Here is a 20,363-nt window from a genome sequence, read left to right on the forward strand (position 1 = left end):
AAGTTCAAACAAATTTTAGTTTCTATATAAAACACAAACTGAATATTTATCTATAAAACTTCAATAAATGATAAACAGCCGTTTTTTCAACAACCATCTTCCCGCGAAACTTCATTGACCAAAACGGCTTCTTCCTTTTCGTTCTGTTCCTTTATCTGTAAAAAAAAAAAAAGTGATTAAAGAAACTGTTACCTTTTTCATCGTAGAAAATACATACGACATGGCGACATTTTAAAGATTCGTGTTAAAGCCTTTTTCTTTTAATGCAAAACTTTTAAATCATTAAAAACCAAACTTACGACGATTATTTGCCACGACCGCCTCCTCGATGACCTTCTCTATGACCGCTCCCTCTATCTCCACCTCCTCTATGACCGCCTCCTCTGTGACCACCTCCTCTGTGACCGCCTCCTCTGTGACCGCCTCCTCTGTGATCGCCTCCTCTGTTACCTCCATTTCTAGGATCATTCATCTTGTTCATAGTTTCGTAATCGCCGTCTTCGTATCTAAAACAATTTTCGTTTTCAAAAAGTCAAATGCAATTTAAATGGATTAACATCGATTCTACCAATATAGTAATCTAAAACTTACGACTCTCTTTTTCGATAACTCATTAACAACCCTTCGTCTTCCTATATTGAAAAAAAAATTAAACCAAAGTCTAAATTCATTTGAAATTTATTCGTTAATAAGTGTTTTTTCTTACTATAAGAAGTTAAAAAAAAAAAAAAAAAAAGAAAAGCAAATAAAAAATAAAACGTAAATATTAGGCAAAACGAAGAATGAAAAGCTTTTCTACACGCGCTAAATGCTCATAAAGTCAGCAACAAAAACGTCGAGATAAACACAAACAAAAAATACTTCAGTTGGGTCTTTTTTATAACCGACATCGTAGTCTCTTTCTTCGTATCTAAAACAATTGTCACTTGCAGTTTACTGGCATTAAACGAATTGGCATCTTCTAACAAACACAAATAAAATCCTGATCAACCCACCGTCGCTGTTGTCAATTATCATCGGTTTTAAAGTGCACGTAGCAAAGAGATACTTACCTAACTTCTGCCTCGAGATTGCTGTTTACACGTCGACTCGGAGCAGCGTCGTGGAGCTAAAGGAAAAACGAATAAATGATCCGATTATCTGGTTACACTGTATTTGAACTTAGTCAAATGGCAAGTTAAAAACACTCACAAAGAGTTGAGCAGAAATCACAAGCAGAACCAGCACGCTAACTCGACCCATCTTTAGCACGACTCTTCGCAAATAAAAACAAGCGAACTTTTCATCCTTTTTATATCGTGTGCAACTTTCGCAATTGCCCCTAAAATAGCACAGAACTACGTTTTAACATTTTGAACGTTCTTCGATTGGATGAACCTTTGATCTTGCGTGAACAGATTAAGTTTTATTGTCAATCCATTTTTTGTTATAGTCGTAAAACTGACGTTAAACGTTTTGCCTCTGTTCTAATTATTGCCTAAGAAATATTCCACAGTGATGTCGTCGCTAAGTGCGGTAGTTTTACCAAAAGCCCCCCACGACTGTTAATGTGCAAAAGTGTAAGCTTATTTAATGTACAGGGTGACCACAAAGTATCCGCACACGAGACGGTTTCATCTTGTGAAAATATAAGCATAAAAGCACTTATGTATTTTCTTATTTATTTTCTTATTTATTTACTTATAAATTGTTCCTTGGGCTCAAAAAGAACTTGGAAATCGTATTTGGACGTTCATGCAAGATGGAGCTCCAGCCCATAAAAAGAAGACAGTTCAGGATTTTTGTGCGGCAACTTTTCCTGATTTTATCAACTTTTCTCAATGGCCGCCATCGAGCCCCGATCTTAACCCGATGGATTTCTCAGTCTGGAGCGTCCTAGAAGGAAAGGCATGCCAAAAGCCGCATAAAAATATTGAAAGTTTAAAAAAATCACTACTGAAAGCTTGGGATTCTCTGGACCCTGCCTACTTGCTCGCCACCGTCGAAGCATTCCCGAGACGCCTACAGGCCTGTTATTTTGCTGATGGAGGAAAATTCGAATTCAATCTTTGAATCATAATTGTTATAGTTCAATAAATGTTTTAAAATAAAATTTGTGTTCCAAATACTTTCTACATGCTTTTTATTAAGCTCTTTATCTGTGCGGATACTTTGTGGTCACCCTGTAATTAATTGACAAGTTTTCTTTATACCGCGAATGTAGTGGCGAATGAAAAGTTTGTTACTTAGCAAGCTTTCATGAGCGTTTTTAACGTTGGAATACATGTCCTTATGTTATATCGTCGAATGGTTGCATCTCTATGTAATTAGCATCTAAAATTTAAAAAAATTTGCCTCCTTTGTTTTCCTTTTTATTAATTGGTGATTTAGAGGCTAATGCCCACGCCTCCAAATAACATTCTTTCCACCCTCGTAAAGTTGAAGTTCTTTTTAATGTCTTTAAATTTGTCATATATGGCTTTAACATGTTTATTATGGCTGGCTCCGAACCGAAAACTCGTTATCCGAACTGATTTTCATTTTGATTTGTTTTTGTAAAAGTGAATGGTTTCTGCAACCAACAGAGCAAATATTATGGGCCGTAGGTAAAGAACTTTTTCCCAAAGTAATTCAACCTTAAGAAACTTTCAATGAAGTGGCACCCCTTTCTTACACTGTTAAATTTTTAAAGTTTAATGTATGCACGTAAATCCTCCGTGTTCAGAAACCTGACAACTATTTCACTAAAAGTTTTTAAGTTTTTCCTAAAAACTTTCCTACATATGCAAATATTCCTCCTTTTAACTCAGCTTAGTCAACAGCTTTTCAAAAACAAGTTTGATATAAACATCTGTTTAATAAAAGGAATACAAATTAAGAATTAAAAAGAAAAACTTTCTCGGAAAAGTGCATTAATTAGGCATTAATCGAGGAATTGGTGCATTCTTCTGTAAAAAGTAACTTATGAATTGCCAATAAAACTCTTTGTGAGATTAATCATTTCACAATTATCTCACGATCACCTTAAAGAAAAGAGTAAACGAAAAGTTATGCCAACGTCATCTTGAAAGGATCATAACAATGTTTAGTTCGTTTGCAAAGGTTTTCCTCAAGTAACAAAGAAAAATCGAAGAAGTTTTCTTTTAATACAAATTTTTAACTTCCACAATAATATTTTGCATAATGAAAAAAGAACAAAAAAAAAAAAAAAAAAAAACGAAAAAACGAGGCTTAAGTTAAAGGTAAAACGTGTTTTTCTTTTTTTTTTTTTTTTTGCTCAACGTCAATACGCATGCGTAATAGCTGCTATGTATCAATAAAGGAAAAATCACCTCTTTTACATTTTTTTTTCTAAATCAATTGTCAGTCATTCATTGCCCATAATTTAAAGCTGTAGAACTAGTTGCCTAAAACTGTAAAAAAAGCAATCTAGAACTGCAACGTGTAACATAGAGCTTTATCTATAACAGAGGGAAGATCTCTGTGTTAAAGAGGCCCAATATTAAAAATGATCATCAAAGCTTGCTAAGTAACAAACTTTTCATTCGCTACTACATTCGCGGTATAAAGAAAACTTGTCAATTAATTACATTAAATAAGCTTACACTTTTGCACATTAACAGTCGTGGGAGGCTTTTGGTAAAACTACCGCACTTAGCGATGACATCATTGTGGAATTTTCTTAGGCAATAATTGCACCAGCGACAATACGTTTAGGGTCAGTTTTACGGTTATAACAAAAACGGATTGACAATAAAGCTTAATCAATTCACGCACGATCGAAAGTTTCATCCAATCGCAGAATGTTCATAATGTTAAAACGTATTCTGTGCTGTTTTAGGGGCAATTGCGAAAGTTGCACACGATATAAAAAGGATGAAAAGTTCACTTGTTTTTATTTGCAAAGAGACGTGCTAAAGATGGGTCGAGTTAGCGTGCTGGTCCTGCTTGTGATTTCTGTTCAACTCTTTGTGAGTGTTTTTAACTTGCCATTTGACTAAGTTCAAATACAGTGTAACCAGATAATCGGATCATTTATTCGTTTTTCCTTTAGCTCCACGACGCTGCTCCGAGTCGACGTGTAAACAGCAATCTCGAGGCAGAAGTTAGGTAAGTATCTCTTTGCTACGTGCACTTTAAAACCGATGATAATTGACAACAGCGATGGTGGTCAGGATTTTATTTGTGTTTGTTAGATGCCAATTCGTTTAATGCCAGTAAACTGCAAGCAACAATTGTTTTAGATACGAAGAGAGAGACTACGACGTCGGTTATAAAAAAGACATAACAGAAGTATTTTTATTTGTTTTTGTCTCAATGCTTTTGTTGCCGACATATTTGTACCCAAATCGTTCATTCTTTGCTTTGCCTGATAATTACGTTTTATTTTTCGTTTTGTTGTTTGCTTTTTTTTTGTTTTTTTTAATTTATTTTTTTTATTCGTCAATAGGTTTTTTTTTTTTTTAAAAGAAAAACCTTTTGACGAATAAATTTCAAATGAAAATAAACTTTGGTTAACAATTTTTTTTTAACCAAGGAAGATGAAGGGTTGTTAATGAATTATCGAAAAAGAGAACCGTAAGTTACAGATTATTCTGTTTGTAGAAACAATGTTAATCCATTCAAATTGCATTTGACTTTTTGAAAACGACAATTGTTTTAGGTACGAAGACGGCGATTACGAAACTATGAACAAGATGAATGATCCTGGAAATGGAGGTAATAGAGGAGGCGGTCACAGAGGAGGGGGTCACAGAGGAGGCGGTCACAGAGGAGAGGGTCACAGAGGAGGCGGTCACAGAGGAGAGGGTCACAGAGGAGGCGGTCATAGAGGAGGTGGAGATAGAGGGAGCGGTCATAGAGAAGGTCATCGAGGAGGCGGTCGTGGCAAATAATCGTCGTAAGTTTGGTTTTTAATGATTTAAAAGTTTTGCATTAAAAGAAAAAGGCTTTAACACGAATCTTTAAAATGTCGCCATGTCGTATGTTTTTTCTACGATGAAAAAGATAACAGTTTCTTTAATCACTTTTTTTTTTTTTACAGATAAAGGAACAGAACGAAAAGGAAGAAGCCGTTTTGGTCAATGAAGTTTCGCGGGAAGATGGTTGTTGAAAAAACGGCTGTTTATCATTTATTGAAGTTTTATAGATAAATATTCAGTTTGTGTTTTATATAGAAACTAAAATTTGTTTGAACTTTGCAGTGTTTTTTTCTCGACGGTAATCGGTGCTTCGCGCTTTCTTGTAGCAACTGGCTGAAAATGTTACCTTTTTTTTTCTCACGAGTTTAGGCAAGCTCTATTTTAATGAAATCTCAAAACAAAACTTTTGAAAGACTTTCCGCTGAGAGTTTAGCTGGATGTAATGTTTCTATTACATCATTTGTTTGGACTCGAACTGAAGTGTTTCGTTTTATTTTTAATAATCAAGATGTGCGTCGAACTGTCGTTTGCGTCGAGTTCACCAAAAGCCAATCTCATTAGGAAATTTAGTCTGAAGGGACTTTTACATTCTGTCACTTTCAAATGTAATTGACTTGTAAAATAGAAAGTATTTCTGATAATTAGCCATTGTTGTCGATCACAATGTCATCGTTCTTGTCTTTATTTTGTCTTTATTAGACCAATTTCTAACAACAATCTGTAAATGAGAACGATGCACTATTTTTTGTTTCAAATCTTTTTTACCTATTTTGAAGATGTTGTTTGTAGTGTCAAGCTGTCATCGGCAAAAAAGTCATCAGGGCCGTTGAAACTTATTTTAAAGTAGAGGGACTTAACCATCATAGACAGTGGTGAGTGATTGCAAGAAATATGGAAAGAACAATAAACTAGAGAAACAGCCTTTTTTATATACAGCCCTATTCAGGGGGTTTTCCCGCCCAGGAGGTTGAATAAAGTAATGAGCCGTGCTTATTTTCTACTTTCGTAAAAGAACTCGAACCGTTTTTGGAAAAAAAACAGGTTTGGGAAAAAAACAGGTTTAGGGTTTCTCCCGAAAACCTAAAACTTAAAGTTTTTTTTTTGACGAAAGGTGATAAAAAAAAAACAGGTTTGGGAAAAAAACAGGTTTAGGGTTTCTCCCGAAAACCTAATTTCATACTGGCAATTGTTACCCCAGATAAATCCTATGGGTTAATAACGACTTATTTTTCATGTTATTTCATGTGTTTGAAAAAAGTTTAAACTTTTTTTTTTGACGAAAACCTGTTTTTTCCAAAAAAACAGGTTTTCCCAAACCTGTTTTTTTTAATTTTCCCAAACCTGTTTTTTTTTTATCACCTTTCGTCAAAAAAAAAACTTTAAGTTTTAGGTTTTCGGGAGAAACCCTAAACCTGTTTTTTTCCCAAACCTGTTTTTTTTCCAAAAACGGTTCGAGTTCTTTTACGAAAGTAGAAAATAAGCACGGCTCATTACTTTATTCAACCTCCTGGGCGGGAAAACCCCCTGAATAGGGCTGTATATAAAAAAGGCTGTTTCTCTAGTTTATTGTTCTTTCCATATTTCTTGCAATCACTCACCACTGTCTATGATGGTTAAGTCCCTCTACTTTAAAATAAGTTTCAACGGCCCTGATGACTTTTTTGCCGATGACAGCTTGACACTACAAACAACATCTTCAAAATAGGTAAAAAAGATTTGAAACAAAAAATAGTGCATCGTTCTCATTTACAGATTGTTGTTAGAAATTGGTCTAATAAAGACAAAATAAAGACAAGAACGATGACATTGTGATCGACAACAATGGCTAATTATCAGAAATACTTTCTATTTTACAAGTCAATTACATTTGAAAGTGACAGAATGTAAAAGTCCCTTCAGACTAAATTTCCTAATGAGATTGGCTTTTGGTGAACTCGACGCAAACGACAGTTCGACGCACATCTTGATTATTAAAAATAAAACGAAACACTTCAGTTCGAGTCCAAACAAATGATGTAATAGAAACATTACATCCAGCTAAACTCTCAGCGGAAAGTCTTTCAAAAGTTTTGTTTTGAGATTTCATTAAAATAGAGCTTGCCTAAACTCGTGAGAAAAAAAAAGGTAACATTTTCAGCCAGTTGCTACAAGAAAGCGCGAAGCACCGATTACCGTCGAGAAAAAAACACTGCAAAGTTCAAACAAATTTTAGTTTCTATATAAAACACAAACTGAATATTTATCTATAAAACTTCAATAAATGATAAACAGCCGTTTTTTCAACAACCATCTTCCCGCGAAACTTCATTGACCAAAACGGCTTCTTCCTTTTCGTTCTGTTCCTTTATCTGTAAAAAAAAAAAAAGTGATTAAAGAAACTGTTATCTTTTTCATCGTAGAAAAAACATACGACATGGCGACATTTTAAAGATTCGTGTTAAAGCCTTTTTCTTTTAATGCAAAACTTTTAAATCATTAAAAACCAAACTTACGACGATTATTTGCCACGACCGCCTCCTCGATGACCTTCTCTATGACCGCTCCCTCTATCTCCACCTCCTCTATGACCGCCTCCTCTGTGACCCTCTCCTCTGTGACCGCCTCCTCTGTGACCCTCTCCTCTGTGACCGCCTCCTCTGTGACCCCCTCCTCTGTGACCGCCTCCTCTATTACCTCCATTTCCAGGATCATTCATCTTGTTCATAGTTTCGTAATCGCCGTCTTCGTACCTAAAACAATTGTCGTTTTCAAAAAGTCAAATGCAATTTGAATGGATTAACATTGTTTCTACAAACAGAATAATCTGTAACTTACGGTTCTCTTTTTCGATAATTCATTAACAACCCTTCATCTTCCTTGGTTAAAAAAAAATTGTTAACCAAAGTTTATTTTCATTTGAAATTTATTCGTCAAAAGGTTTTTCTTTTAAAAAAAAAAAAAACCTATTGACGAATAAAAAAAATAAATTAAAAAAAACAAAAAAAAAGCAAACAACAAAACGAAAAATAAAACGTAATTATCAGGCAAAGCAAAGAATGAACGATTTGGGTACAAATATGTCGGCAACAAAAGCATTGAGACAAAAACAAATAAAAATACTTCTGTTATGTCTTTTTTATAACCGACGTCGTAGTCTCTCTCTTCGTATCTAAAACAATTGTTGCTTGCAGTTTACTGGCATTAAACGAATTGGCATCTAACAAACACAAATAAAATCCTGACCACCATCGCTGTTGTCAATTATCATCGGTTTTAAAGTGCACGTAGCAAAGAGATACTTACCTAACTTCTGCCTCGAGATTGCTGTTTACACGTCGACTCGGAGCAGCGTCGTGGAGCTAAAGGAAAAACGAATAAATGATCCGATTATCTGGTTACACTGTATTTGAACTTAGTCAAATGGCAAGTTAAAAACACTCACAAAGAGTTGAACAGAAATCACAAGCAGGACCAGCACGCTAACTCGACCCATCTTTAGCACGTCTCTTTGCAAATAAAAACAAGTGAACTTTTCATCCTTTTTATATCGTGTGCAACTTTCGCAATTGCCCCTAAAACAGCACAGAATACGTTTTAACATTATGAACATTCTGCGATTGGATGAAACTTTCGATCGTGCGTGAATTGATTAAGCTTTATTGTCAATCCGTTTTTGTTATAACCGTAAAACTGACCCTAAACGTATTGTCGCTGGTGCAATTATTGCCTAAGAAAATTCCACAATGATGTCATCGCTAAGTGCGGTAGTTTTACCAAAAGCCTCCCACGACTGTTAATGTGCAAAAGTGTAAGCTTATTTAATGTAATTAATTGACAAGTTTTCTTTATACCGCGAATGTAGTAGCGAATGAAAAGTTTGTTACTTAGCAAGCTTTGATGATCATTTTTAATATTGGGCCTCTTTAACACAGAGATCTTCCCTCTGTTATAGATAAAGCTCTATGTTACACGTTGCAGTTCTAGATTGCTTTTTTTACAGTTTTAGGCAACTAGTTCTACAGCTTTAAATTATGGGCAATGAATGACTGACAATTGATTTAGAAAAAAAAATGTAAAAGAGGTGATTTTTCCTTTATTGATACATAGCAGCTATTACGCATGCGTATTGACGTTGAGCAAAAAAAAAAAAAAAAAGAAAAACACGTTTTACCTTTAACTTAAGCCTCGTTTTTTCGTTTTTTTTTTTTTTTTTTTTTGTTCTTTTTTCATTATGCAAAATATTATTGTGGAAGTTAAAAATTTGTATTAAAAGAAAACTTCTTCGATTTTTCTTTGTTACTTGAGGAAAACCTTTGCAAACGAACTAAACATTGTTATGATCCTTTCAAGATGACGTTGGCATAACTTTTCGTTTACTCTTTTCTTTAAGGTGATCGTGAGATAATTGTGAAATGATTAATCTCACAAAGAGTTTTATTGGCAATTCATAAGTTACTTTTTACAGAAGAATGCACCAATTCCTCGATTAATGCCTAATTAATGCACTTTTCCGAGAAAGTTTTTCTTTTTAATTCTTAATTTGTATTCCTTTTATTAAACAGATGTTTATATCAAACTTGTTTTTGAAAAGCTGTTGACTAAGCTGAGTTAAAAGGAGGAATATTTGCATATGTAGGAAAGTTTTTAGGAAAAACTTAAAAACTTTTAGTGAAATAGTTGTCAGGTTTCTGAACACGGAGGATTTACGTGCATACATTAAACTTTAAAAATTTAACAGTGTAAGAAAGGGGTGCCACTTCATTGAAAGTTTCTTAAGGTTGAATTACTTTGGGAAAAAGTTCTTTACCTACGGCCCATAATATTTGCTCTGTTGGTTGCAGAAACCATTCACTTTTACAAAAACAAATCAAAATGAAAATCAGTTCGGATAACGAGTTTTCGGTTCGGAGCCAGCCATAATAAACATGTTAAAGCCATATATGACAAATTTAAAGACATTAAAAAGAACTTCAACTTTACGAGGGTGGAAAGAATGTTATTTGGAGGCGTGGGCATTAGCCTCTAAATCACCAATTAATAAAAAGGAAAACAAAGGAGGCAAATTTTTTTAAATTTTAGATGCTAATTACATAGAGATGCAACCATTCGACGATATAACATAAGGACATGTATTCCAACGTTAAAAACGCTCATGAAAGCTTGCTAAGTAACAAACTTTTCATTCGCCACTACATTCGCGGTATAAAGAAAACTTGTCAATTAATTACAGGGTGACCACAAAGTATCCGCACAGATAAAGAGCTTAATAAAAAGCATGTAGAAAGTATTTGGAACACAAATTTTATTTTAAAACATTTATTGAACTATAACAATTATGATTCAAAGATTGAATTCGAATTTTCCTCCATCAGCAAAATAACAGGCCTGTAGGCGTCTCGGGAATGCTTCGACGGTGGCGAGCAAGTAGGCAGGGTCCAGAGAATCCCAAGCTTTCAGTAGTGATTTTTTTAAACTTTCAATATTTTTATGCGGCTTTTGGCATGCCTTTCCTTCTAGGACGCTCCAGACTGAGAAATCCATCGGGTTAAGATCGGGGCTCGATGGCGGCCATTGAGAAAAGTTGATAAAATCAGGAAAAGTTGCCGCACAAAAATCCTGAACTGTCTTCTTTTTATGGGCTGGAGCTCCATCTTGCATGAACGTCCAAATACGATTTCCAAGTTCTTTTTGAGCCCAAGGAACAATTTATAAGTAAATAAATAAGAAAATAAATAAGAAAATACATAAGTGCTTTTATGCTTATATTTTCACAAGATGAAACCGTCTCGTGTGCGGATACTTTGTGGTCACCCTGTACATTAAATAAGCTTACACTTTTGCACATTAACAGTCGTGGGGGGCTTTTGGTAAAACTACCGCACTTAGCGACGACATCACTGTGGAATATTTCTTAGGCAATAATTAGAACAGAGGCAAAACGTTTAACGTCAGTTTTACGACTATAACAAAAAATGGATTGACAATAAAACTTAATCTGTTCACGCAAGATCAAAGGTTCATCCAATCGAAGAACGTTCAAAATGTTAAAACGTAGTTCTGTGCTATTTTAGGGGCAATTGCGAAAGTTGCACACGATATAAAAAGGATGAAAAGTTCGCTTGTTTTTATTTGCGAAGAGTCGTGCTAAAGATGGGTCGAGTTAGCGTGCTGGTTCTGCTTGTGATTTCTGCTCAACTCTTTGTGAGTGTTTTTAACTTGCCATTTGACTAAGTTCAAATACAGTGTAACCAGATAATCGGATCATTTATTCGTTTTTCCTTTAGCTCCACGACGCTGCTCCGAGTCGACGTGTAAACAGCAATCTCGAGGCAGAAGTTAGGTAAGTATCTCTTTGCTACGTGCACTTTAAAACCGATGATAATTGACAACAGCGACGGTGGGTTGATCAGGATTTTATTTGTGTTTGTTAGAAGATGCCAATTCGTTTAATGCCAGTAAACTGCAAGTGACAATTGTTTTAGATACGAAGAAAGAGACTACGATGTCGGTTATAAAAAAGACCCAACTGAAGTATTTTTTGTTTGTGTTTATCTCGACGTTTTTGTTGCTGACTTTATGAGCATTTAGCGCGTGTAGAAAAGCTTTTCATTCTTCGTTTTGCCTAATATTTACGTTTTATTTTTTATTTGCTTTTCTTTTTTTTTTTTTTTTTTTAACTTCTTATAGTAAGAAAAAACACTTATTAACGAATAAATTTCAAATGAATTTAGACTTTGGTTTAATTTTTTTTTCAATATAGGAAGACGAAGGGTTGTTAATGAGTTATCGAAAAAGAGAGTCGTAAGTTTTAGATTACTATATTGGTAGAATCGATGTTTATCCATTTAAATTGCATTTGACTTTTTGAAAACGAAAATTGTTTTAGATACGAAGACGGCGATTACGAAACTATGATCAATATGAATGATCCTAGAAATGGAGGTAACAGAGGAGGCGATCACAGAGGAGGGGGTCACAGAGGAGGCAGTCATAGAGGAGGTGGAGATAGAGGGGGCGGTCATAGAGAAGGTCATCGAGGAGGCGGTCGTGGCAAATAATCGTCGTAAGTTTGGTTTTTAATGATTTAAAAGTTTTGCATTAAAAGAAAAAGGCTTTAATGCGAATCTTTAAAATGTCGCCATGTCGTTTGTATTTTCTACGATGAAAAAGATAACAGTTTCTTTAATCACTTTTTTTTTTTTTTTTTACAGATAAAGGAACAGAACGAAAAGGAAGAAGCCGTTTTGGTCAATGAAGTTTCGCGGGAAGATGGTTGTTGAAAAAACGGCTGTTTATCATTTATTGAAGTTTTATAGATAAATATTGAGTTTGTGTTTTATATAGAAACTTAACTTTGTTTGAACTTTGCAGTGTTTTTTTCTCGACGGTAATCGGTGCTTCGCGCTTTCTTGTAGTAAATGGCTGAAAATGTTGTCTTTTCTTTTCTCACGAGTTTAGGCTAGCTTTATTTTAATGAAATCTCAAAACGAAACATTATATCCAGCTAACCTCTCGGCGGAAAGTCTTTTGAAAGACTTTCCGCCGAGAGGTTAGCTGGATGTAATGTTTCTATTACATCATTTGTTTGGACTTGAACTGAAGTGTTTCGTTCCATCTAAATTTTTTCTTTTTTTATTTACTTTATTCTGACGTGACTTTTACATTCTGTCACTTTCAAATGTAATTCGCTTTTAAAATAGAATGCATTTCTGATAAACAGCCATAGCTACCGAATAAAATGCCATTGTTACCGATCAAAATTCCATTGTTACCGATCAAAATGCCACTGTATGCATTAGACAAATTTCTATCTATTGTTTTTTAATAAGAACGAAGCGCTTTTTATTTTGAAATCATTTTTGGCTATTTTTAAGATGTTTTTCTTAGTGTGAAGCTGTCATTAGCAAATTTGTTCACGAACAGAGAGATGTCTTTTCATCCACAAATTTTGAGATAATTTATGCCTGATGAATCCTTATAATTATTTTTTCACGTAAAAGTTTACCAGGAGACTAAATTATTTCATTTTGTATTGCTTTACGTATGCTGTAGAGCATTTTGGCAAGATGAATAAGCTTTATCAGATAAAGACTTATCGCCGCTACGCAGTTTCTCACTAATTGTAGTTTTAAAATGTCTATTACTTTCAATGGGATCAACAGCAGTTACGCGGCCGCCATCTCGATGTCTACGAAAGTATGAAAATGTTGTTTCTACCACAGAAGTTTCATTGTCATTAATGTCGCCGTTTTATCAACATTGGTGTTGAAAGCCAATCAAATGGCGAATTTCCTAAAAAAAAAATTTTTAATTGATAAGTTAAAATACTAATTATGCAAATATATATATAAATATATATCAAATATATATATTATGATTTTTGTCATAAAAAAGGTGTAACTAAAGATGCGATTAGAAAGTTAGAAGTAGTGAACTGAATTCAGCATCCATTTTTGAAAGATTAAGACGTTTATGTTCTTTTTTACAACAAAAACGTTCTTTATTTTTTAGCAAATCCAGGGTGGCCACACAAAATTTTCATAAAAAAAAGGAGGATATTAGAGGAGATTTTGCGTCAAATTTAGAGGATTTTTAATCGCAAAACTATACAGTTTTGAACAAAAATAGAGGATTTTAGAGGATTTTTTTACATAGGTTTAACGCCGATGTTTCGTCACTTGTGTGGCTCTGAAAGACTTTTATAATGCCATTTTTTAGGTTGAATGACTTAGATTGGCATTAACCAGTTTTGCAGACCAGGGTATTCATAACACTACTAGACATTGCGGATTCTGGGACATTGATACTTTCCTATACTTAAGGAAATTCAAGATGGCGTCGTGTTTTTTTAAAAAAAAAGGAACTTGTTATTATATTTTTATCTCATTGATATATATTTCCATCTCATTGATAATATCATGCCGGAACCTGCAAAGAAGTATAATAAAATCAAAGAATTTTCCACAGATCTTAAAACTGTATCTTTTTTCGTAAATTATTCTATAGCGTTAAAGAGTTGATCATAGTCGATAGATGTAAAGCATGGTTTTAGTTTGTAGTGTCCGAGAGCTAAGGTGTGAATTCCGTCTTGCAAGATGTGTCTTTTGTCATCGTTAGTGCTGAGAGCGACTTTGTTGATTTCTTCGGTGTAAATGTTATGTTGATGCGATCGGATGACGTTCATGCTTGCAAGCTTTTCTGTCTTATTCATTAAGCAGTCTTTATAATCTTGATGAGTGATAAGCCTAACATCAACATGCTTTCGAATATTCTCCATGGTTTGTTATTTTTAAAAAACTTTATTCTTTAAAAATTTCACCACAAGGTATTGATAACTTCTTGAAAGTCAAGACCTTCATTCAATTTTTTTAAAACGTAAAGACACAAGTGACCGCAATAAGACGTATTACCAAACTGAATCCTTTCGCTGTTGTAAAAGATAGGACTTTTTAAATAATGAACAAGCTCAACAAGAGGAGGCTGAGCATAAGAGTCAAAGCTGTATTTTTTATCCTCATCTTTATACCAGCACACCCAATGAAATCCATCTGTGCTTGAATCTCCTGTGTTGACAATTCCACATTCTTTTTTCATTGTCTTTTTTGGTAAATCATCCCTCACAAAAACACCTCTAAAGTTTTTCAATTTTACCTGTTTAGCAGCCTTTATCAATTGAAAGTTAGTTAAAGCCTCATTGGGTAAAACAATTCCTTCTACGTCAATCCATTGAAAGTCGATCATTTTTTTAATTTCTTAAAAAGTTTATCTGAATTTTTTAACAAGCGATTTTCATAGAATAGCACCTAAAAATGGAATGCTATTAAAGGGTGAGTTAGGTCCGAGTAATAATCCAGCTCCAATAGATTGATAGCCTTTCCCAGTTTTAATGAAGAGTCCATCACCGTTAACATTTTTAGTCCATGGGGTGATAAACAATCCTTCTCCACCTAAAGTTTTTATCTTCATTCCATTTCCATTCTTTTTCAAGTAAACGATACCTCTTCCTGCAATTTTATCAACCATAGCAGAGCCAGCAGAAGATCCTACACCTGCTAGCAATCCTGTGGCGAGAGCAGGAACTACTCTTGTAGCAAGAGTGCTGCCTATCATACCTAATAACGGTAAAAGAGCTCCGATAAATCCACCTTCTATTTTTGAGTTGTATGCAATTTGTCTTTTGCTCAATTTAAGAGTGACTCCTTTACCAGCTTCATACGCTTTTGTAATTTTGTTCAATTGCGCTTGAGTGATAGCGAGAACATGTTCACCGTTCAAGTCTTGATGAGAAAGCTTAATGCTAGTATCGGTTTTATCATGCATAGCTTTTTTAATTTTATCAGATTGACTCTGCGAGATGTTAATTTTGATGTTTTGATAATTGCTCATTTTTTATGTATTAAAAAATTATTTATTTCACTTCTCGAATATGGTATCGTATTGTAATATCCTCTCCACGAAAATCAACCAAATCTCCATTCTGATCAATGATGCGAGTAACCATTGTTGAAATTTCAAACAGTTTAACAGGAAGATAAATCAAATGCATTGGTCTCTCGATGATTTTATAGCCTGGACTAACATTTGGATAAAAGGAGTAAATGCAATTGAGTTGGGTTCCATTAATATAGGATGATCCGATAACGTTGTTAACGATTCTGATGGTGTTAATGCTTGAAATTCTAACGATATGATCCGACTCGTATTCGGAATTGGAATTTAATTTTCTTTTAGTAAACCCTAAAACTGAAGAGATGCTATTCTCCACGTTAAAGTCAATCAAATAATTCAAACCAAGTTTAATGGTTGATTTTAAAGTATTAAGATTGATTCCAATTTGAAGGTTGTTTGGAGAGTAATTAATTTTATTTGCAATAATATAACTTCCACGTTGAGCTGTTTTTATTGTGTTTAAAATAGACCTTTGCAAATACTCATTGATGTCTTTAATGTCATAGCTTCCTGATGGAATGATAATGTTCTCCCAATGAGCTCCATTGTTCATGCTGTATTTGAAAGAATTGTTTTTACTGTTTACATTTGGAATGCTGTTGTAAGTCTCAAGACCGAGAAAAGCCATTTCATAACTTTTTCCTTCGTCAAAAACGATTTTATCCAAAAAATCAGTGGTGATAACACTTGATTTTCCATCTACATCGATGATTATACCTGACATTTTTTAAATAATAATTATTTTTTAAATTGTTTTAGAAAAATAAAAAATCATCAAATCCGCTTCGGTACTTTCCATTGTCTTTTTTCGAGGATAAATCAATGACTGCAAATCCGTGAGGTTCATTCCAGCAATGATTGCAAAAGGCTTTAAATTCTTCTATTTTCATATCGCAGGAAACGTGATCTTGATAAATGTGATTAACGCTTTTTTGGTCTTGTTTAAAGAGACAAAAAAAGTTAGCATTTTCTCTGATGGTATGTCTTGGAATCTCGAAATAGTTTTGAGCAAGGTAAAAGCAGTCGACGTTAGAGTGTCTTCCTCGGATGTAGTATTTTTCGCACTTGTTTTGATTAGTTAATTGCAAATCGTCAAAGATCATTAAATTGTTTTTGGATGAATCGAGATCTTCAGGATTAGGCACATCGTCAGCCGTTTCGAAAAATTGACACTCCATATCATCATTGTTGGAATATTTTTTTGAAAGATCGTTAATAACATCTTCATGGATTAAATTCAATTTTTCCATTTCGTCTTGTACATCATCCGTTAACAAATCAACAATATCCTTTTTAGGTAATTTCTTCTCGAACGAGTTTTTTAATATTTTATATTCCGGTTGAAAAAGAGATTTGCCAAACACTTGCAAATGATTATAGTCTAGCCAGCCAGGTCTGAGCAGTAAATTGAGCAGCAACGTTGTTTTTCCGTATCCAGACTTTCCAACGATGATTCCTCGAATGCTTCTTGGTAAAAGCTTGCTGTTGTTTCTTTTGGTTTTTCCAATTTTACACGACAATTTCATCACTTCCATATTTTTTATATTAAAAAAGTTTTTATATATGTTAAAATGTATTGCGTCAAATGTAAAAGAATAACAGAAACCATTCACTTGAAAAACTAGATCACAAAAAACAACAGAACTATGTTGAAAGGGACTTGCAACTCTTGTGGGATAACAAAATGTAAGTTCGTTTCTGCGAATGCGATTAGCGGAGGAGACTTGGTGGAATCGATCAACAATTTTTCGAAAAAAATAAAACTTCCATGGGCAAAGTTTCCAGGAGAAATGCACGTTCCAGGTATGAATTTTGCAGGACCTGGCACCAATTTAGACAAAAGACTCACTTCCACAGACATGTATCAAGAGTGGAGCAAACCGGTGGATAGAGTGGACAATGCAGCATATCACCACGATTTAGCTTACAAGTATTTTAACGACAAGCAAAACAGAAATGTAGCAGATCGGATGATGCTTGAAGAAATGGATTCTATACAAAATCCTACTCAGAAAGAAATAAGCGAACGAAAAATCATTGAACCCATCATCAAAGCCAAAGCCAAATTCGGATTAGGTGTGAGTGATTTGAAACGGACGGATCAACTTGCAGAGGAGCTTCATAAACCGGTGATTCATCATTTTAAAAAAAGAAAAGTGATTGTGAACGACATTGATGAGATATGGGCTGCTGATTTGGTGGACATGCAATCGTTTTCAAAATTCAACAACGGCGTAAAATATTTGCTCATGGTGATCGACGTGTTTTCAAAGTATGGATGGATTGTTCCGTTAAAAAGCAAAACAGGTCTTGAAGTGGCAGAATCGTTAAAAAAGATTTTCACAGAAAGAAAATGCATTAAATTGTGGGTAGACAAAGGAAAAGAGTTTTACAACAGACATGTGAGAGCGTTGGGTGTGCAACTGTATTCCACTGAAAACGAGGAAAAATGTTGTGTTGTCGAGCGATGGAATAGAACGATGAAAGAGAGAATGTTTAAATATTTTTCAGCCAACAATACCAATAAATATATTGACGTATTAGATGAGATGGTAAAAAGTTACAACAACACAAAGCATTCTTCCATCAAAATGACACCAGTGGAAGCTAGCGATGAAAAGAATAAATATAAGGTATGGTGGAATCTGTATGGAAAGGATCAAACATTACCAGCAAAACCAAAATTTTCCATGGGTGATCAAGTGAGGATTGTAAAAAAGAAGTCTCATTTTGAAAAAGGGTATACGCCGAGATGGACTGAAGAGGTTTTTACCGTGTCAAAAGTTCAGCATACGAATCCACCCACGTATAAAATCGCTGACGTCAACGGTGAAGAAATTCAAGGCACTTTTTACGAGCAGGAGATGCAAAAGACGCAACAAGACGTATTCAGAATTGAAAAAATCATTCGCAAAACCAAGAGCAAGTCGTTAGTCAAATGGCTGGGATATCCAGACTCGTTCAACTCATGGGTGGATAATAATGAATTGTTAAGTTTGCAAAAATGATCTAAAAATTTATTTTTAATATGTAAAATGCATGCTCCTCACAAGTTTTTTAGAAATGTTACCTCAGCAGAAGTCCACAGTTTGGATTTGCAATTAAAAATTTTGGAAGAGAGGGTTAGAGAGTTGGAGGAAAGAAGACCAAACAACATTATTATATCTACGAAAACGTTAGATCATCCACCTTATTTCAACGTTAATGAACAATATGAGATTTTTGCTCAGAAAGACATTAAATTTGCTGCTCTCTCACATACAATGATAGCTTTATCCATTGGGCTGAATTTGGAGAAAGGTATTGCAGTGATAACATTAATGAATAAAATTACTGATCAATTGAATTATAGAAAAAACGAAGTTATTATTTCAGAGTCTATAGATGATGTTATTATGGACGTGAATAGCAACAGCAAACAGGACGTGATTGTTAAAAAAGGAGAAAAACTTTGCAAGATTAACTATATTGATTTAAAATAATTTTTTTATTAATAAAAAATGGAAATATTGAATGAAAAACTTTATCCAGTTCTTCCATCAGCTCCTGTAGATGAAGGAGGACATGTTTATAGGCTTCAGAAAATAAGTGAGATTCAGAAAGAGATAGAGAGTGAAAAAGCAAAGAGAGTGCATTTGAGCAAAAAGTATCATCGCGTGTTTAGAATCATTTCTAATGTGGATAATACGATGCAAGCCTTATGCATTGCATTAGGTGCGACTGGAATAGGGCTTTTGTCTACGATTATTGCCAGTCCAGTAGCGATTGCATGTGAAGGTGTGGCTATTGGAATGGGTTTTTTGTCCATTGTAGGAGGACAAGTCAACAAAAAACTAGCATTAAAAGCGGAGAAGCATGAAAAGATCAAAGTGTTGGCAGAGTCGAAATTGAATACGATTAGCGAGCACATTTCCAAAGCGTTGATAGATGGAAAAATAAACGATTCAGAGTTCAATTGATTCTTGATGAGCTTCAAAAATTTAAATCCTTGATGGAGGAAATACGAGCCAAAACCAGAAAGGGGATTGATGAAGTGACTAAAGAGTCTTTGATTCAAAGAGGACGAGAAGACGCGATTCAAACGTTTAACAATTTGTTTAAGAAATGATCAACGTAGTCGTAAAAACCAATTTATGTTTTTTCCACGTATTTTAAGAAAGGATCAACGTAATCGTAAAACCAATTTATGTTTTTTTTCCACGTATTTTAAAAAGATGTTTTTCTTTAAAATACAAGACCCGAACAAGAGAGATGAAATGGTGAAAGAAATTAATGACAGACGAAAAAGAATCTATCAAGACAGTTTGAATGACAAGATTTCAGATGCTAATCTTCAGACTGATTTGAGCAAGCTTTACAAGCCGATCATCGAGAGCAATGAAAAGATGATTAAAAGTCTGTCAGTCGATCAAAAAAAGAAAAGACTTTTCGAAGTGAACAAAGTTGGAGATAAAATGTACATTGGAAAAATGGAGGTTGAAATAGATGGAAATGATATCATTGTCGGCGATGAAAGGTATGAAGGAACAAAAGGCCTTTGGGAACTGATGACTGAATTAACAATACCAAAGAGCTATACTGATGAAGATTTGCAAAATTATGAAAAAATTTTAATGGACAGTGATGCTATAAGATCTGATTCGCAGCCGCATAAACCGAAATCATCAAGAAGACCAAAGTATCAACAACTTATTGCTCCTATTTGGGAAAAAATGATGCGTATTGAAAAAGGTAAAAAAGGTCGTGGAGTGATTATCCTTCCAAGCGATCCTAATGCGTTGGTGGAAAAGCTTGAATTGAGCATAGCTGCAGAACATGCTGGGAATAAAGAGTCGAGAAATGTATCTGTTGCTATTTGCGATGAGCTGTTGAGACAAGGAGAGATTAATAAAGAGGAATATAAATCGTTAATGAGGGCTATTGATAAAATTATTTAAAAAAATTGTTTTATTTAAAAAAATGCTCATTGTGAACAAAAGAAGATATGTGAAAAAGAACGTTGTTGGTGGAGGTGGTATTGTGGACATGATTAAA

At 34.3% G+C, this 20,363-nt stretch overlaps 3 protein-coding genes and 1 long non-coding RNA gene across 6 annotated transcripts; 2 read left to right on the plus strand and 2 right to left on the minus strand.

Annotated features, from left to right (window-relative positions):
• On the minus strand, positions 1-1,571 carry LOC149887931 (uncharacterized). The gene is made up of 6 exons (XM_090089440.1): positions 1,192-1,571; positions 1,053-1,108; positions 862-910; positions 592-632; positions 300-506; positions 1-155 (listed from the first exon to the last, which is right to left on the minus strand). Exons 1-5 carry the CDS (start codon positions 1,240-1,242, stop codon positions 305-307), a joined length of 399 nt encoding a protein of 132 aa, XP_089945566.1. The 5' UTR covers positions 1,243-1,571; the 3' UTR covers positions 1-155; positions 300-304.
• Positions 1,572-2,875: 1,304 nt separating this feature from the next.
• On the plus strand, positions 2,876-5,178 carry LOC149887932 (uncharacterized). Of its 2 annotated transcripts, XM_090088268.1 has the most exons (7): positions 2,876-3,221; positions 3,821-3,950; positions 4,034-4,089; positions 4,224-4,272; positions 4,517-4,557; positions 4,643-4,879; positions 5,024-5,178. In XM_090088268.1, exons 2-6 carry the CDS (start codon positions 3,900-3,902, stop codon positions 4,872-4,874), a joined length of 429 nt encoding a protein of 142 aa, XP_089944394.1. In that variant the 5' UTR covers positions 2,876-3,221; positions 3,821-3,899; the 3' UTR covers positions 4,875-4,879; positions 5,024-5,178. The 2 variants fall into 2 exon arrangements, with proteins under 2 accessions (XP_089944394.1, XP_089944393.1); XM_090088267.1 differs by lacking the exon at positions 2,876-3,221 and having other exon boundaries at positions 3,379-3,950.
• Positions 5,179-7,094: 1,916 nt separating this feature from the next.
• On the minus strand, positions 7,095-9,397 carry LOC149887933 (uncharacterized). Of its 2 annotated transcripts, XM_090088260.1 has the most exons (7): positions 9,052-9,397; positions 8,323-8,452; positions 8,184-8,239; positions 8,001-8,049; positions 7,716-7,756; positions 7,394-7,630; positions 7,095-7,249 (listed from the first exon to the last, which is right to left on the minus strand). In XM_090088260.1, exons 2-6 carry the CDS (start codon positions 8,371-8,373, stop codon positions 7,399-7,401), a joined length of 429 nt encoding a protein of 142 aa, XP_089944386.1. In that variant the 5' UTR covers positions 8,374-8,452; positions 9,052-9,397; the 3' UTR covers positions 7,095-7,249; positions 7,394-7,398. The 2 variants fall into 2 exon arrangements, with proteins under 2 accessions (XP_089944386.1, XP_089944385.1); XM_090088259.1 differs by lacking the exon at positions 9,052-9,397 and having other exon boundaries at positions 8,323-8,894.
• Positions 9,398-11,542: 2,145 nt separating this feature from the next.
• Positions 11,543-12,243, plus strand: LOC149887934 (uncharacterized). Its single transcript, XR_016453036.1, has 3 exons — positions 11,543-11,681; positions 11,767-11,943; positions 12,092-12,243. It is a non-coding gene; the product is annotated as an uncharacterized LOC149887934 (long non-coding RNA).
• The last annotated feature ends 8,120 nt before the right edge of the window (positions 12,244-20,363 follow it).

Source organism: Hydra viridissima, unplaced genomic scaffold (genome assembly GCF_058129835.1).
Source record: "Hydra viridissima isolate aposymbiotic clone 2 unplaced genomic scaffold, HvirCarnegie_v1 scaffold_5, whole genome shotgun sequence".
Lineage (NCBI taxonomy): Eukaryota > Metazoa > Cnidaria > Hydrozoa > Anthoathecata > Hydridae > Hydra > Hydra viridissima.

Excerpts from the sequence above, each read along its gene's own strand:
- LOC149887932 (XM_090088267.1), top strand. The coding sequence starts at position 3,783 with ATGTTCATAATGTTAAAACGTATTCTGTGCTGTTTTAGGGGCAATTGC. Across the intron at positions 3,951-4,033 it reads TGATTTCTGTTCAACTCTTT|CTCCACGACGCTGCTCCGAG; the intron begins GTGAGTGTTTTT and ends TTTTTCCTTTAG. Across the intron at positions 4,558-4,642 it reads AATTATCGAAAAAGAGAACC|GTACGAAGACGGCGATTACG; the intron begins GTAAGTTACAGA and ends CAATTGTTTTAG.
- LOC149887933 (XM_090088259.1), bottom strand. The coding sequence starts at position 8,490 with ATGTTCATAATGTTAAAACGTATTCTGTGCTGTTTTAGGGGCAATTGC. Across the intron at positions 8,240-8,322 it reads TGATTTCTGTTCAACTCTTT|CTCCACGACGCTGCTCCGAG; the intron begins GTGAGTGTTTTT and ends TTTTTCCTTTAG. Across the intron at positions 7,757-8,000 it reads ATAAAAAAGACATAACAGAA|GAAGATGAAGGGTTGTTAAT; the intron begins GTATTTTTATTT and ends TTTTTAACCAAG.
- LOC149887931 (XM_090089440.1), bottom strand. The coding sequence starts at position 1,242 with ATGGGTCGAGTTAGCGTGCTGGTTCTGCTTGTGATTTCTGCTCAACTC. Across the intron at positions 911-1,052 it reads AATCTCGAGGCAGAAGTTAG|ATACGAAGAAAGAGACTACG; the intron begins GTAAGTATCTCT and ends CAATTGTTTTAG. Across the intron at positions 507-591 it reads AGTTATCGAAAAAGAGAGTC|ATACGAAGACGGCGATTACG; the intron begins GTAAGTTTTAGA and ends AAATTGTTTTAG.